Here is an 18,286-nt window from a genome sequence, read left to right as displayed (position 1 = left end):
AGCAAAAGGCAATTATATAACCAATCTAAACCATCTCTAAAATTTACTTGCTCAAATTTAAACATCTTATTTCTGAAATGCTCAGATATAAAACCATCACTTCACCTACTGATGCATTGTTGCCTCTGAGGAAAGCACAGGGGTGATCTCAGATTTCCAATCTCTCCCCCGTGATATGGAAGTATAAGTGACCAAATAGCATCTCGATTAATGAGCACTTTCTTACTACAGCTTGAATGAGCACAAAGATTAATTACTCATACAAGAAAGAGCTTCCTTCAACCAAATTACCTACTTGCTATTCCACAGCACTCTCTTCCTGGGCAACCTTCCATCTACCCACACAAAGCAAGTGACAGTAGCCTTCTCCATTTAATAAAACTTATACTATTAGGTGGTGTGGATTAAAAAGATGAAAAAGAAGAATAGACAAATAGAAGAAGGAAATGCCATGGATATCTTCCAATTAACACTTAACTAGTATTTCATCACAGTATAGAACAGCTGGAAAAAGCACATGTCCACCTTCATTATAAACAATTTAGTTTTAATAAATTACATTAGACAAAAATTTAATAAGGGAGCTATTAGAACTGGTTCATTAACTCTAACATCTCATTTACAGAATAAGTAATTTCTTAAGGGTCCAGGATACAGCTTAAGCTGAAGAAAGGATGAAGCCAGTATTTAAGGGTTAGATTCAACTCAACTTCAAGTGTACTATGTATCTATGTTTTTTCATCTGTGTCTTTCATGCAAAAGAGAAATATGACTAAAATGACAGAATGCTTGCTGAAAATAAAAGGCTGTCCTAATTCAACTATCATTAACAAAATAAACATTAATTATTTTTCTAATCATGTTAATAATTGAATCCCTGACTGAAGTAAACAGACTATTTTTGTATGAAAAAACCTAAAAACTATGAAAACTAATGTAATCTGTTCTTTAAATGCTACATGTTACAATGTAGTTACATAACCTCAAAGTTTTTATTATACATTACTCTTTTATTGATGTTCTTACTAAATTACTTATCGCATAGCATATTAGTTCATCTTAAACCAAGAAGTGTCAATTACAATATTATTTCTCAGCTACACGGTTTCTTCATTTTACTTACATATATCTACTAAGCACCCTTTTATTTCTCTACATATTTGTAGCAGAAAATGTCATAATACTGACTGAGCAACAGCAATTGTAAACCAGAAGGGACGTCTGGGTATCTCCAGTTCCTGTTTATTTCTTAGTAGATAAGGTGTAACTGTTCTGTAGAGAAGATGGAAAAGAGGTAACTACAAAAGGAAACAGAGGTCCTCTGACTCCATAGTCCCTTGAAGAAAAAAATATAATGCCAGACTCCAATGAAAATAATAAAACCAGAAATAAGGGTATTCATGTACCTTTTAGTGCATCATGTGACTCATAAAAGCAATTCTGCCCTCATGAGATCATTGCTCTCAGTACATATATAAGAATAGCATAAGGTGCTTAAATGCAGATGGAATAATACTATGAAGCAAACCATTTGCAAGATAACTATTCTGGTTTATAACAGGGAGCATAACAAATCTTTTCTTCAAATGATCTGCCAAACATCAAATTGCTTTGACTGAGATTTTACAAAAAAGGTATTTGCCTTCAGGCACATTTTTCACTACTCCCTATCACTAAAACGTCCCATCCAAACAATGGCTTAAAGAAAGTAATTTACATTGAATACTTTATTCAGTCAAGGGGAAAGGCATAATTTTCTGCAAGCTCTAAAGGCTGTAACACTTGGTATCTCAAGGAAATCTTGGCACTTCAGCCTTGGGTAAAAGAAATTCTAGGATCTATTCTTCATTTAAATTTTCATGTTCAGTGAATGTCATTTAACTGAACATGGACTTTAAGAATCCATTTTAAGAAAGCCTGTAGGATCCTCTACAAAATTTCAGACTCTGAAGATGGTGAAATTCTCACAGCAGACCTCTACTAACATAGATGTTATCTATAGCAAGATCACTCAGTCAATACACAACAGAAACCCAATGAGAACTTTTCTTCTTTGCTTTTGATTCAAATCATTCTTACACAGAGAAGGCAGAATAACACAAATTGTATGCCAAACTACAAAAGCTTATTCAAAGTACAACTTGAACATTATGTCTCCTTCTGCTGATATAGTTCATTTCTAGATTATAAGGAACCCCTGTAACGCACATAACAGCTTAATATTGCCTCAAGTTTTTAAAGCATCTCAAAGGCACCAAGACACCTTCCAACTGAGGAAGCATAATATTAACAGAGTAGGAAAAAACCACATACATCACAAGGATCATAACTCAAAATTCTCCTGAAAAATAAAACAGTCAGAACTGAGGATGTGAGAATTGGTATGAAGTTCATAATAGCTATGTTACAACCTCAGAATATATGAAAATGTCTAAACACAGCATTATAGATCATAAGCATTCTACCTTCTTGGTTCTGATAAGCCCTGCCACTCACATTTATATAAGTATATGAATGCATGTGTGGGCTGTGGTACTGGCATGCTTGTGACATGGCTGATGATCTCAACCAAATTAGAACCCTTTCAACTTACCAAGCACACCAAACAGGTTTCTGCTACATTTCTCCACCTAGCTCCAGATAACCAAATCAATGAGTCTGATTGAACTGATACATCTCACAATATGAACACTTCTGCAAAAAACCCTGAAGTACTCCCAGTTGTTTGATAGGAATTATGAGGAATATGCAGAACAGAAGGTGCCACGTACACATTTTTTGGCTCCAAAAAGGGATGCCTTGTCTAACATATTGCCTCAATTCCAAACATCTCTTTATATTTTATTTCACTGTCTTAAGTTCCCCATACTGTGTATCTTTAGATAGATGACAGGCAGACACAGATGACAGACAAATATATATTAGAACAGTGACATAAGAGCAGTTTCATACTGATCAAGGCAGACTTCCCATTTTAAGGAGTATTTGAGGTTTTTTTACTATAGAAACAAAGTAACAACAAAATCGTCCTTCATTTTGTAATCAATTTTTCTCATGTATACTGCTGAGAATAAGATTTTAAAAACTGGATGATTTAGTTAGGCAGGACTTTATAAGGACTTTTAATTTCAAAATCATATGAAAAGAAAATTTGTTTTTAAAATCCGCTATTCTCTAATGAGAGCTAGAATACAGAGACTTAATTTTATTAAGGTCAACAAACACTTAGGTTGTTGAGGTCTCATTCACATTACAATAAAATCATATATATAAAAGGCATCTTAGATTCTTAGAGTAAACTCTTCATTATAACTACTCTTCAGTCTCAAAAATTGCCATTATTGTCTGACTGCATTTTTAAGAGAGACTTCATTGAGAGTTCATGAAAGCTGCAGGATTGAACACCCAGAGATTCAGATCCTAACGAATTTTTTACCATCTTTTTTCCCCTGTATGTGAAGCAGCACGGATGAACAGAGAAGTTGCAGCCCTCCTTCCAGCTACAACTTCTTCAACAAACACTTTCTCATATTCCAAACCTCCACAAAGTAGGCACTTTACAGGCATAGGTACATAAAAGTGGATCCACATTGCCCTAAGACATCCAATTGAAGAAAGCACAGAAATGCCGGTCTGCTCCATTCATATGCTCATCCCCTGACAGGCACACCCTAGTCCTTTCCAAGGCACCCATAAGGAGCATTGATACCAGAGTTTTCCAACCAGACCTTTCATCTCAAAACCATTAACTCTTTTGACACTTGTACCTCCAAGCACCTGCAGGCAGTGAGCACAGGAGGTCTCTGCTGAACAGGATAAACACACCTCACTGCCTGGAGCCAGGGAAGAACTCATCACCTGCAGGTAGGGAAGAACTCATTGCCTGCAAGCGGGAATAGAGATGTGACATGAACCCTCACTCAGTCAAAGAAATAAACACAAGGTGCTTATTCAAGCCCACAGGGCAACACTGCAGATTCATATGCTCCTCTCAAAGAGGCACATGTACACAGAAGTCACAGCCAGTTCAGAATTTATTAATTCCTGAATATGCAAGAATATTCTTCTCTTTCCACAGTAGTATCTAAGGTAGTTTGGAAACAACATGACATAAAGAGATAATTTATTGCCAAAATGCAAATCTTCAGAACATCTGTCTGTAGGGCCTCTCCATAAATTCACATAAATCTATCAAGGCTTAGGCTCACAGCACAACATAACCACATTGAACAGCATTTCAGATGCTCTTCAGATTCCCTGGTATTCTGGATACTGTCCAAGTAGTAATTAATAGAGTCAACACATTCCCAGTATTTGTTGTTGATTTGAAACTGCACAAAACTGTCTCCTCTGAGAGCAGTGAAATGCAGAACATATGAAATCAGATGTGGAACTTACACAATATTTGCTGATGAGAATAAAATCTCATCAGCCCTTATTCATGCTAGATAATAAACTATTTTCTGTCAGAGCCAGAGACATTTTTTAAAAAATGCCATCTCCTCCAGTTATGAAAAGAAACAGCCACTTCACAAAAGCTTTATTTTATGGAAATATCAAAATAATTTAAATAACACACTGGAAAAACCACAAGGCAATACAAGCTTCATATAATCCAGTTACCTACCACATCACTGAAGAGAGAAGAAATCAGCAGCTTGTGGATTATGTGGTGCTTACAAAGAGCTGTACTTACAGTCAACAGAGGGGCAAAGCCCTGCATTTATTTCTGCAATATCTAGACAGGAATGGTGTCAGCACCAATTTTTAACGGCCTCACCTCCAGTCTGCAAGACCATAGCTGAAAAGGCCATTCAGTCTGTTATATCCCTACAACATCCTGTCTGCTGAGCTTGCAAGAAGGGCAGTTCATACATAGGAGGTGGCCTTGCTTGCTCACTCCCACCATGCATGAAGCCACAGCTTCAGCAGGGCACTCAGATAAAGCTCTGGCTGTTGAAGACGGCTTCAGCGACCTCTCCAGAAGCACCATGTAAGCAATTCCAACAGCACTTTCCATGCTACCCGTCCCTGAGATAAAAGCCACACAACAGAGCAAGACGTTCACAGACATTAATGTGTTAGTATTACTCTATTATCAAGTCAACCAGGAGAAGGCAATGCTGTGAGGAAAGATCTGTAGCAGTTGGTGCAATACGCAAGTGACATAGATATGAAGGGAAAAGGGAGGACTATAAAAGAGAAGAATGCTTAAAAGAGCATTGAGATATCATAGATTGCATTTCGTTTAAGAGGGCACTTATTTTCAGCACAAAACTGAACACTAGATTGCTGCATACCAAGCTTTTTCTTATTCAAAACCAAAGATAGGCCTTGCAGGGGGCGGGTATTATCAGACCCTGATGCTAAAAGCCTTTGCAGCCCAAGTGTTTAATTAGCTACTATTATTCCCTTAACTTCTGAAAATCAAACTGTTAGCACATGCTTTATTCAAACCTTTAAAAACATTCATGCTGAAGTGCTGTTTCACAGATGTCCAAGTATCTCAGGGACAGCCCGGGAATAGGATATAAAATTAATTATCTTAAATTTACCACGTTCACAAGGAAGATTTTTAGAGCTCAGTGAAATAGCAAATACCAATGTGTATTGATCTTGCAAAATTAGGTAGTCACAGGATAAGTTGAGTTGGAAGGGACTCATGAGAATCACTGAATCCAACTCTTAGTCCTGCACAGCCTTCCCAAGTCCTTCCCAAGTCCTTCCAGCCTTCTACAAGAGAAGCTAATAACATTAAAAAAAGTTTTTGCAACTGGATATAAATAAATCACCTAGCTACTGGATATATAACTGAAACAAATGTTTAGATTTCGCCTACTAATTGAATACAGGAAGTACACAATTTTCAAATGGGGCTTTCCTGTTCCAATACCAGATACTAAAACTTCATTACCCAGTTGTAATTACTTTGTCTTCATTATGTAGTTTATAGGTAGAGAGGGAGAGGAAGGCTATGTCTAATACACATGGCACTTGGCAGGAAAACTGATGGTGATTAGGCATGATTAGGCAATACTGCAGCTCATATCAAGTTTTGGTTAGCTTCATACAGTTTTAGCTTATACAGCTTTAACCAGCTTGTGGAGAAGCACAGAACTTACACCAGCACAGGTTTAACCTACCAGGAATTTTGCAATGCATTTGAACCACCAGAAGAAATTTGTATTTCACAGAAACACTGTAGTCAAACAGCGAGATTCGAAGGGAAAATGAAGTGGAACCAAGATGGGAGGAGAAGAAAAGGGAATGAATGGCGGCAGGCAATGGAGGGAAACCAAATCCTAAATAATCAGGCTGGGCAGAAAATGACTCTTGAAGCAGGCAGAGTCAGAAAAAAGGAAGAGGCAATCTTCTAAATATGTTTGGGCTATTTAGGATGTTGCTGCATGGTATCAGGTTACTTGTAAAGCAACGAGCTCACTTCTGTAGCAAAGTGGTGGCACTAAGGAATCAGGAAAAGTAACATCCCAAGATATTGGGCTTTCTTGCAAGAGACCAATTAGGTTGATTTTTCCCCATGTATCTTTATAACCTTAGATAACCTCACCATGAGAGCCCTGTCCTCCCTTCCCAACCCAGAAAACAATAAACAGTACTCACTGCTGTTACCAAAAAAAATGAAAATTTATATATATATATAAATTACACCATGCAGTCATGGTACATATCAGCTCCTGTCTTGAGAAAAAGAACAAAGAAAAACACAACAGTGTTGTTACTTACATTCTTGTACTGCTGGTCTTGTTGATAATTACAGATTTTCCAGTCTGATCCACATTGTGATCCATTCCAAAATAAGCTGCCACTCTATGCACTAGCATCCTCTGATATGATGACATCTGAGGGAACTTTTTATAGTGATTACTAGAAACAAAGGTAACAAATAGCATTGATAATTACATTTCCCTCTAGGCTATAAATAAATGAAAACAGCAATACATTTGACAATTCAGTGGACAAAAATCTCATTGAAAACTCCGTTATGCATTTACATATAAATGTTTGCTACAGAAGGCTGAAATTATTAAAAAAAAAAGAATTAATTACCACTTCATGGTACCTAGTCAGTATTCTGTGTGCTGGGAAACAACTCATCCCTCAATCCCCCACATGCACTCACACTCCCTGCACAAACAATCCTACAGATTTGCTGAGACACTGGCAACAGCTTTCTGCCTTTCTTCCAAAGGTCAGATTCGGGGCAATTCTGGAAAGATCTAGTTCGGCAAACACTCCTGTTTTTCCTCTATTACAGACAAAATGGTTATTTCCCATCAGCGTAATTTTTTCCTCTGTTGCTATTCTGACTCTCTATTTTTAAAGCTGCAGGTATATTTTATTATAAAGACCACATAGTAGCAAGAACCTCTCCACCTAAGTTCAGTTTTACTTTCCAACACATCAGAATAACATAACACAAAGGAAAACCATGAGATAACATATCTGATTATCCTCCACACTAAAAGCTTTAATTATATTTTTGGATCTAAATGAACGGAGCCAGTGCAATTACAACACAATGAAAAGCAAAAGGTTTTAATTTACATCTACTTTATTTTAAGCAGTTCACCCATATGGCAGGAAATAGGTACTTGCTCTTGCAGTGTGCCAGTAACAGCCCTCAGGAGCACTGTGGTCCATATGAGTATATCCCTCACACAACTCACGCTGGAACACACACATGTGACTTTATAAACCAAGTGTGGAACTCAACTTACTTGTTGTCACTAATAAAATCAATAATTTCCTGTTCCATTTTCAAGAGTATCATTCTGTCCCTGTCAAAAAGAAACACAAGGATTTGCACCATCATCTATGAAAAGATATTTTAGAGGAAAATATTCATATAACAATGTTTGTAAGGCTATTTTGCAAGCACTGTCAGTCATCTTGATTAAAAATGAAACATGCTTTTTTACCCTGGATCATCTGAAAAAGATTAAAGCCTGCTTTTCTGCACTTTCACTGACATACAGATTCCACTCTTTTATGAACTCAACTATGGTCTGAGAGCACTTCCAGCCACAACAGTCTGCAATCAATGCATTGCATAGAAGGACTCTCCCTGCTATGGATAATTTTGGTCTTTTTTTCACCCTTTCTTGATGGAAAATGAGATTTCCACCTAAGCTAGATCTTTCACAAGAAGAGCTGCTACCCACAGAAATTTTCAACATTTTTCCTGAGACATATCTTCCACAAGGCATTGATTTGCTTCAAGGAAGCTGGACACATCTTATCTAGTTAGAGAGCACAATGGAGCTTTGAACTATGGCTCCCAAGAGGAGAAGCTATGGTATTTCTCAGGCAAAATGCTCTGGTTTTCACTGGAAGGTCTCAGATGTTACTTTTCCGTCTCCTCCCTTGTAAAAAACATTCAAAAGTTTCCCTGGCATATTTCCACACATTTCTAAGCTGGACAGAGTCCCATCATTCCTTAGTTTTTTTGAACTTTCTCATTTTGCATAGATAAAGCGATTGAAGGACCTTCCATCATCTGTACAAGGGGCTATGCAAGCTGTTAGGAACCCAATTATTGCCAGTTCTCCTGGGAATAATTGCAGAATTATATGGTACCTGTTTAACACATCCAACTGAAATGAACATTGAAAATCACAGTGCATAAAAATGTTACAGATCTTTCCTTGGATGCTTAGAGGCAAATTTAATGATGAGACAGGCTTGTAGCTCCAAATAAAAACTATGGGAATACTGAGAGCAGAATTTGAGACTGAGCACAGGATTTTAATTGTGTGCAGCATTGCTCAAGAAAAAGCTACTTTATATTCATATACGTGAATATACATCTCCAACCACAATAGTTATAACATATTATTGCAATCACCAAATAGAGCTGTATAAAAGAAGGTAAGGACAAAGACCAGATGTTACTGAAATTGAAATTAAGCAATGGGTGACTGGATGGAGGAGTAGAAGTTGATGATTTTTTAATAGCATTTTTCTCAATTAACAGCCTACCTCCTTTACATTTTCCTTTATAACCATTTCCAGAACAAATAAAACAGTGTATAGTTACAAGAAATCGAAGATTGCCAATTATAATTTCAGGAATATCACTCTAACACAGGAAATACCTACCTGGGGTTATTCTTTAATGTGTTTATGAGAAACTCATGCAAATCTATGCCTGTTGAGTCTGTATACTCTTGACTGCAATCTGAAAAATAAGAACAAAGAGCCTCCACTTGTTTATTTCATTTCAGCAGTTCCAATTAACTGTGCCATCAATCAAAATCCATTTTCCAGCAACAATCTGAAATAATATGCTCTGAGAGAAAATAGTCTTTTGGAGTTCAGCCAAGAAAGATATACATTCTGAAGAATCACGTGGATATTCACTGTTCCTCTGTACAACTCCAATGAGAACACAGCATTAAAACTAAACATTGACAGAAACTGCTGGTCATTTAAAAACACAGAAAACCTTCAGTGCCATTCAAGACTCTGCCAAGTTCTTCCTTTAAATCATTAAAAATTTTAAAATGAGGAAAGAAAAGTTTTATTCATCAATGTTTCTTTGTGTCACTTAATAAATGCTGTACGCTCAGCAAATGAGGAATCATGACAGTGGGAAATCTATTTGCATTAAAAGACTAAAATCTAATGACACCTGGGAGTAGGCAGGTAATAGGGATGCATGACAGTAGCCAAAATTAATTTTTCAGCATTATCTCCTGACTCAAATGTACACACAGATTCTCAAGTTGGCGTGAACTGTGAGAGCTCCAGTGAAGCCAAATGACAATTCACACCAGCTGCAGACCCACACCCAGGTAGGCAGTGGTTCTTTTTGGGAGATTACAATGCAACTTTATACTGCGGATAATAAAATAATAAAAAGATTTTAAAAAGCAATACCAAATTTAGATAAGACATCTCTCCTGAAGAAGCCTTGGTAGGTGATAACAGAAGATTGCAATGGAGATTAAATGTCATGGATGAATTTCCTTACTGCATTTAAGATAAATTCTCCATGAGAGAGAAGCAAAATCGAAGAGGATATTCTCTGCTGCCTACACTGCACAAGTTACATGCCAATATATTGTCATTAATCTAGATAAAAGAGTATTAATGTCTTATGCACTATATACACTTATTATGCAATCATAATATATATATATGTTTATACCAACACGGTTAAGCATTCAAAAGATTGATTTTACATTAAAGAAAATGAATAAAATCTAATAAAAGACCTCTGTTTGGAAGGTTTCTTCACTTTAAAGCGTGATGCTTGTATGGAAAACATTCTTGTGCATATACATTTTAGGTTCTGAATTTTCTCAGTGCATGAAAACACTTCTACTGTATATATATATATATACAAACAAAGAAATAAATCCTTGTAAAAATGTACAATCCTTTCTACAATGGTAATTATAATATTTTAAATATTTTTAAGTTCACCTTTTGATAATGTTCTGATCTTGCTTTTTTCACTGTTTTTATTTTTATCCTTCTCTTTTTCTTTCTCGGAGTCATCTTTACTAGATTTATCTTCATGCAAGCTAGGAAAACTTGAAAGCTGTAGTTGGATTGATTCCTGTTGGGGAAAAAAGATAGATAAATTATGGGCCAGATTCAGTATGCTTCCCATGGCTTCCAACCTGCAGATATTAGCATTTAACTATGTGTAGCTAGACAAGTTGAAGCCAGATACATTTCTTTCCATTTGAAACATAGCATTTTTTAGCCAGATGAATGACAACATCTTAGAGGCCAAATTCTAGTGGTAAGTAAGTATTTTTTCTTTAATATTTTGAATATTATAAAATTTAGGCTACCTCTATTAAGGAGGCTATATTATTCTATAATTCAGTAGTTCTCCCTTAAGACTTTACAGAATAATTAAACACATTTCATATGGCCTTTCTTAATTAATTCTGTAATTTCATACTGCATATATGCAGTGATGATCAATGGATAGATATCTGAAAAACAAAACTTTTTTCCTTTCACTAGAAAGTCTGCAGGTTGATATGAATTGTTTTGCACACGTAAGGGCAGTATCAGGTAGATGGACTTTTCTGGCTCTAATAGTAGAAGAGTGTCAGCAAATTTTATGCTCCATTGTATACAAGTGGGCTTACTAACTTATCAGGTAATTCATATTTAAAGGCATATGCAGATGTGTCTTTTGCAAAAGGGGGGAAATGTGCCCTGTGATTTTTCAAGGACAAATCCTTGAATAAAACAAATCCTTGACTAAAACAAAAAAGTTTTAGTAAGTGAACTTCTCTAAGGCACCACAAATTTTACCCTCAAAAATTCAGCATTTCAGAGACTATGAATCCCTTTGAAACATGCTTCAGCTTTAAAAAGTTAATAAAAACTGAGAATTCAAGCTGGTTTGCATTTTCGAATTTTCTTTAAAAAACTTGTTTTCCCTGCTCACAATATTACTTTATAATGGCCTTGTTTTAAGAAAACCCAAATAGTTTTCTTTTTAAATTACCATGGCATAATTTATATATTTCAAAAAATCCTAATCTGGTCGGACAAAATTGAAGGAAGCATACATCTGTGTTTTATTCTTTTAAAGAAAAAAAAAAAAAACACCCCAGAAAATTATATGCTTAAGTAGCGTAAAAAAACAAATTTGAAGAAAGCTGTCATGAAACTCCCTGGTAAAGCAGTTTTCTTTAATAGAAGAGAGTCCTGCATGCTTGATAATTTTTTTACATTGTGTTAATGAAAACCTAATTCACCAATACTTGAGAATTTTTGAGTTTCTTGAATGCTAGTAAATTCCGTTCCTTCACTATTTTTCAAAGATAGCATACCAAAAGATCAATAGAAAACTTTTAAGTAAGAGGTGTGTTTTTGAGCAACCATTATAAATTCAAAAGATGTTTCCAGTAATTATTATGAACTCTAGGTTTCTGAATTCTTTAAAGAACTACGAATCAGGCATCACAAGACATGTAAGACAAGATCCTAACAAAACAAGGTATCAGCATAAACATGCCACAGTAAGACAGAAATTGGTAACTTCTCAGCTTAATAATTTTTGACTTTTTGTGAAATTTGAATGTGGCACAAAAGAATTGAGATAAAAAGCATTGTAAAACAAAAACAAAGACCCAAAATTTAACCTGACCTACCACCCTCAATCCCTGTTAAAACTTCTGTTAGCTTTGGCTGACAGTTTTACCCAAAATCTGAGCCTACAGAGGGAAAGAGTGGGAATTCCTGGTCATTTGAGGTAAGGATACATTGATAAATGTTTCCTAAATTGCTCAGTTGTGCTCAGAGAACTAATGCTGTGCCTGGTTTCTTTCACTTCAAATGGAAGTTTGATTTCTCATTCATGCAAAATTTAGATCAACCTCTGCCAAATGACCCCAAATGAGAACCTGATTCCCTACCTTGCCCAGAGCAGAGTGACTGTGCTGCTAGCTTTTCAACAGGAGAAAAATGTAACTGGCCACGTTGTTCCCAGGCTATTACTCCTAAACTTCACTCCTAAACTAAGTGATTCTTAAAAATGCACTTACGAAAATGACAAACTTTAAAGAAAAGCACATATATGAACATACAGCAGATACTCTTTTACATGTAACATAATACTGACGTATTTGCACTAGAAAAAATACACAAAAGGGCTGTAGAGTCGTGAAAGCAAGCTACTGCATATTTTCTTAGATTTTTATTGATTTTTTTCAATAATAAAATACAATGTTAATAAATACATTGATACAAGTATAGTGAACAACAAAATAGATTTTCAATTGCAGTAATACACTTCTTGGTCTATAGCATAACATTAAAGGCAACATTTCTTTTAAGTAAGGACATAGTGAACCATTGGATAAGCACTCAAGATCAAGTAATACAGGTAAGCAAGTTTTTTCCTTATACAGGAAAATGAAGGCAAGTGTTCAAATATAAGTACAAATATCAAGTCTGCAGTACAATCCATACTAAGTAGTTCTGGCAAGGTACTGTACATTTTCTGATAATTAATTCCCTGTGGCTTATAAACCGTTAGAATAAAATAAAAATTATTTAAAAATAATTCCAAACCAAAATTAAGCTACTTCTCTGAAGTGAAAGCAAAACAATTTGGTTGGCACAAAGCTTTCTGTATCCTTCAGCCAGCCCAGGGAGGAGCCTGCAGGTCCAGCTTTCCATGGCAAAGTTGAGCCACATTCATTAGTAAAAGGTCAGCAAGAAAGGGCAATTCTCATCAAATTAATTACACGAAGCCAATTGTTTCCTTTGAAAACATGCTGCGGCCATGGGAGACAATTCATCTCCAATAAATATTTTAAGATGGTCAAAGAAATCTTTGCTGAGACTGGTCAGTCAGATAAGACTAAAGGCTATTTGAAACAGGGACGCCTCCTCTGCCTGGTGTAGGGATAGGGATTTTGCCTCAACACTGCCAGTCTCTCTGTAGTTTAGTACAGGTCCTGTGCAGTACATGATAAACCACCAGCGATGCTTAATACAATCTCTTTATACTGCTCTCCTTCTCATTCTCCATTAAACAATAGAAAATACAAACAAAATTGGAACAAAAGCCACGCATTTTGAAGTGGAAAGTGCCTACCTACAACAGAACTGATAAAATAAACAGCTCATCTACTGCATAAGCATCATTGTAGAGCAGTAGAACATATAAATGTCCTGCTGCTAAGCAGCTTCGGTTTTGGTCTTTCAATAAAATTTAAAAAAATATAAAAACCTCTCCTTTCTTATGAGCTAAAGTACACTTAAATGTAATTTTTTTTTTGTGCTAAGCTCACAAGAAGCCACATACTCAAGCTCTCTCGATGGCTGATTTCAGTTGCACATAAACATCTCATAAATTATAGGTAATGTTCATCATATTTTGGGTTTTAGTTAGCTGGGTTTTTTTAAGCCTTTTTTTAAGCCATGCTCTCACTAGGCAAGCAAAGAGGACTAATTGAGGCTTAACTTTTGCTTTTTGGAGTACTTTTAGAAGTTAGTCTACAAAGACTGACACCAGGGTTTTTGTCTGAGGTGAGAAGTGCAGAGGATGGAACTCTACCAACTGCTGGGAATACAACACTACCAGTACAGATAAACTCAAATACACTGTTTTTTATATAGTTTAATTTACATCAAGAGTTTAAAAAATGAATGCCACTCAGTAGGAGGCATCCTTGGCTCTACCAAGGTATTTTAGAGAGTGAAGGACAATTAAATTTTATGTTAAGGGGGACATTGATATGAGCTGAAGTCTTAGAGGAACCACAAATCAGAGCATATTCATAACTGTATTTGGTGCAGCCTCAAAAGAGATAGCCTCAGAGAAAAGAACATATTATTATTCTTTTTGATTGTTACTATTTTTTTAAATTTTAAAATCTGAATTCTTTTGAATTCTTTTCCATTTGCTGAAATTTTCAGGGGGTCTGGAAAAAAAAGCAAACAACACCCTGTGATATAGTATAAAACTAGTATTTCAAATTAAAGTTCACGCTAAACCAGTAGCTCCATAAGAACATGTTCATTGTCGGATGTAATTTTTCCCCCAAGAAAGATATTGTTAAATGCCCGATTAAGTAACACAATCATGCAACTGAAGACGGAGGTCAACCATGCAGCTAACAGCAATGATTGCAAGTGTACCTGATTGTCATGAAGATTTTCTGCTCCTGGGCGAGGGGATGACTCTTCACACACAGCAAGACTCCGCACGAGTTTTCCCTTAGCTCCTGACTGAATAAGAGAGAGAGAGAACAAAACAGAAAGCACTGCTACCGACCCCAAGTCACATAAGCTGCCCATACCAGCTGTTCCCAAATATCCCAGATGACTATTACCCTCCCAGTCCAAAAAAATGCATTTGCCTCGGACATGGATAAAAAAGGATTTCAAGCAGCAAGACATTTGCCACATAGGGAAGGTGGTAGGTTTCTTTTTGTTTTTATCATTTCACCTACAGTTCACTCACTGCCACCAAAGCAAAGAACAGAACAGTCCAATACTGAAAGTAATTTAACATGAACTCAAGGGTTTCTTTTGTCATTTGGTTTGGGGATTTTTTTTTTTGTTTGTTCTGGGAGTCCCTCCCCTTATTCTAGCAGTTTTATATCCAAGAAACATGGACAATAAAATGTGTGTGTATTACAGATCTGCACTTGAAAAATTAAAACAAGTTTTTTAGGGTTTTATTTGTTTCTAGAAGCTCCTTCCTACACGTGTCCCTACCTATTCCCCCCTTAGGGAGCTAGTCAATCTCTGTTTCTTTATGTGAAGATTATTCCATTAAAATAAATTCTAACAGAAACATTAGTTACTAATGCAAAAGGAGTGAACATTTTCCTTGTCCAGTGGTGCATAGAAGCACACATGCTGTCAACATATGGACACAGCAAATCCAGCAGCATAAAATTATGATGGATAAAAGGAGGCCTGACACATTATATCTCTGCCTTTGTGTAAAAGGACTATGGGGCAGGGGGCAAGAAAAAACCTGCAACACAAACAAAAAACTCAACCAGACAAGTGATGAAAGAATGCAATTTTGACTGCAGACAGACATTTAACTGAAATCCTTCATCCTATTGTGGCATGCAATTCCAACAGAGATTGACTCTTACCTTGGATCTCTTTTTCTGCTGATTTGCACCTCGTTTCTGGGTATAGCAAAAAAAGAGAAGCAGTTATCACTTCAGTGGACAGTGGGCATGATGAGAGCATTACCAATAAACAGACTAAATCATTTCTAGTTGTCTTAAATCAGTTGCTGACTGCAAAAGCAACTTCCCCAAACCCAGTTTGGAAAGCAGGGAAAACCAAGAATCATCTCTGCTCATTTTCATTCATTTTACAAAGAGGTATAAACAAGAAAAAAAACCCACAGTGTTCTGTAATTTTGCATATAATAAAAATGTAAGAAAAGGCATCCTTAAGTAAATGCTCCCCCTCTCCAAATTCCTCTTGTGGTCTCCCCCTTTATTTTTTTATTTCATTGAGCAAAACGGATTAAAAAGCCCTCATCCGATAAAGTGTTCTTATCAAATTACCTTCTTAGGCTTTGCATAACAACTTTTTGTTGGCAGTAACACCTACAAACCAAACCACACATTAAGTAATAATTCATTAGTATTACCTGTAAATTCATGAGGTCAAGGTACTTTTCTAAATCCCCAAAGAGGGAAAATAGTCAAATATCTCATCAAGTTTTAAAACAGATGCCTAGAAATTAACTTCTCAGAAAAAGTAATAACATGGAAAGCCGCCTAAAGAGCATGAAAGGTATAACAAATAATAGCCTTTATTTTACAGTGAAATAAAAGAACCCTAAATAAATAAATAAATAATTTTTTTTAAAAGGAAGAAACAGAAACAGTATCCAAATCATAAGAAAAAATAGGGGAAGTGTAAACAAGGAAAGAACACACAGAAATGGAAAAGCAATGGTAACATATTGATATCCAACACGACCATTCACTGTTCCTGTCTCACCTGCAGCTCTGTCTTGGAATCACTGAGCTTCTCCTCCTCTACTTCTGAGCTTTCAGATTTATTAAGAACACAGTTGTCCTGGTTGGCTTCAGAGATGGCAGTCTTCTGCTCTTTTGCAGCTTCCTCTGCTGTCTCCTGGTTCAATTTACCTTGCTCAGACATTCTTCCAGACAGAAATTAAAATAACAAGATTTGGTGACCTGAAAGTTCAAGATACCATGACACACACACAAAAGAAACATTGGGGATAAGATTTTTTTTTCTTTTAATTCCCAATTTCAGTTCCTTTGATAAACAACCAAAATATGCAGCTCAGGAGTGGAAAACTATGTATGTCCCAGCTGAAGAGATGTACCTAATCAACAATATTGGGTAACAGCAGAATTGTGCCAGGTAAAGCAAGCAAATCTGAGCAGTCCTTGTGGACATCAGATTTAAGGTAAGGTTCTGTGGCTTTCCAGCCCAGCCCCAGGACTGCCAAGGGTCAGGCAGGGACAGTGAAGGACTCTCTACAACAAAGCTCAATGATACCAGGCAAAAAGGACCCATTCTAGGTCTCTAGCATCTTAGTGTTCCCCTCCTCTAATTTTAGCACTTTTTTTTCCTTTTCTTTTAATAAAAAGTAACAGTCAAACAAACAGGAATAAAAGCCAAGCCTGAACAACAGCACTGTTTTTAGTATTCAGCCGTGGGTTTTATGTATAGTAGGAGCCGTGGTGCTCACTACCACTATATATATACATATATTTTTTAAGACGTGATAATTCAAGATAAGTATGAACTCTAATTTGGCAATAAAGTCCTCAGAATCAACATTTTCAGGGATCAAACTAACAACTCTATTATTAAAACCTTAAGCCTCTTCCCAAAACCTATGTCATTCTTCAGTACTAGGAAAATTTACAGAAAGCCCTTGGCAGGTACTTCTAATGAAGAAATCTCAACTGAACTGCATTTAGTCTCAGCTTACTATGGGGTTGTTGTACAGAAGCTTTAAAGGCTTTTCAGAGTTAAAGCCTATTATTATTTTCTCTCTCTTTCTCTGCCCCCAGCTCCCTCCTGAAGACTCCCCCACTGATCAGTTGTCAAAGAAGACTCATGAATAATTTAACTTTTCTTTCCCCATCCATTTGGCTTTAGAAGCATCTTCAAGAAAAACAACTGTATATTAAATATTTAGTTTTTTTCAGGAAGGGTCTTTTGCAACACATTGCCACTTCTCAACAGTGAAACCGCAGCAAAATCACACTTTACCATCTTTCTTTTTGCAGATTGAAATTAAACATTCAACAGAACCAGTATAACTTACCTTTTTTTTTTTAATCTATTTTTTAAGTGAAAAAAATCTAAGGCATACTGAGTTATAAACACTTACATCTTCCAGTTTTTGCTTTTGTTTTCACACTGTAAGCAAATAAAAATTCCTATATAATCTTCCTGTTTGAGAAGGACTCTGAATTTCACAAGTAATCAAGTTATAAGGTTCATAAACAAACTAAATGGAATATGAAACTAACCTGAAGCTTGACTTGCCTTACTGTGAGCTAATTTGTGATTCTCCTTTCTCCCACCGCTCTCCCCAAGAAGGCTGATAATTTTGGCTATTCTGCAGTTACAACTGAAACTTGAACCGCTTTGATGAAAATTCAAAACATGATGAGTGGCAAGTCCTTTAACTGGGCTGTTAAATAACCCTTAATTTGGAAAGGATTTTCATCAAGAAATGCACATGCATGCACAAGCTCCTCATGAGCAGATCAACCTGCAGCTCATCTACATGCTTACACAGTGCTCACAAAAA

The 18,286-nt window shown here is 36.1% G+C and overlaps 1 protein-coding gene across 50 annotated transcripts in view; it reads right to left on the bottom strand.

Moving 5' to 3' along the window:
* Positions 1-18,286, bottom strand: part of ARPP21 (cAMP regulated phosphoprotein 21) — a 141,914-nt gene that overhangs the window by 86,069 nt on the left and 37,559 nt on the right. For 40 of the 50 annotated variants that reach the window (XR_015804433.1, XR_015804437.1, XM_088166766.1 and 37 more), the window contains 7 exons: positions 16,486-16,685; positions 15,618-15,653; positions 14,644-14,733; positions 10,450-10,585; positions 9,121-9,199; positions 7,740-7,799; positions 6,745-6,885 (listed from right to left, as the gene is read on the bottom strand). Coding sequence is in view for 48 of the 50 variants with exons in the window: in XM_088166766.1 (XP_088022892.1) it covers positions 6,745-6,885; positions 7,740-7,799; positions 9,121-9,199; positions 10,450-10,585; positions 14,644-14,733; positions 15,618-15,653; positions 16,486-16,647 (704 nt within the window). In the remaining 2 variants the exon portion in view is untranslated. The remainder of the gene's footprint in view (positions 1-6,744; positions 6,886-7,739; positions 7,800-9,120; positions 9,200-10,449; positions 10,586-14,643; positions 14,734-15,617; positions 15,654-16,485; positions 16,686-18,286) is intronic. The other 10 variants (XM_088166816.1, XM_088166940.1, XM_088166983.1 and 7 more) reach the window with 1 other exon arrangement.

The sequence above is a fragment of the Sturnus vulgaris genome, chromosome 1, assembly GCF_052056855.1.
Source record: "Sturnus vulgaris isolate bStuVul1 chromosome 1, bStuVul1.hap1, whole genome shotgun sequence".
In the NCBI taxonomy this organism is placed as follows: domain Eukaryota; kingdom Metazoa; phylum Chordata; class Aves; order Passeriformes; family Sturnidae; genus Sturnus; species Sturnus vulgaris.
The sequence above is the reverse complement of the archived record's forward strand: the minus strand, read 5'-3'. Positions and strand labels throughout refer to the sequence as shown.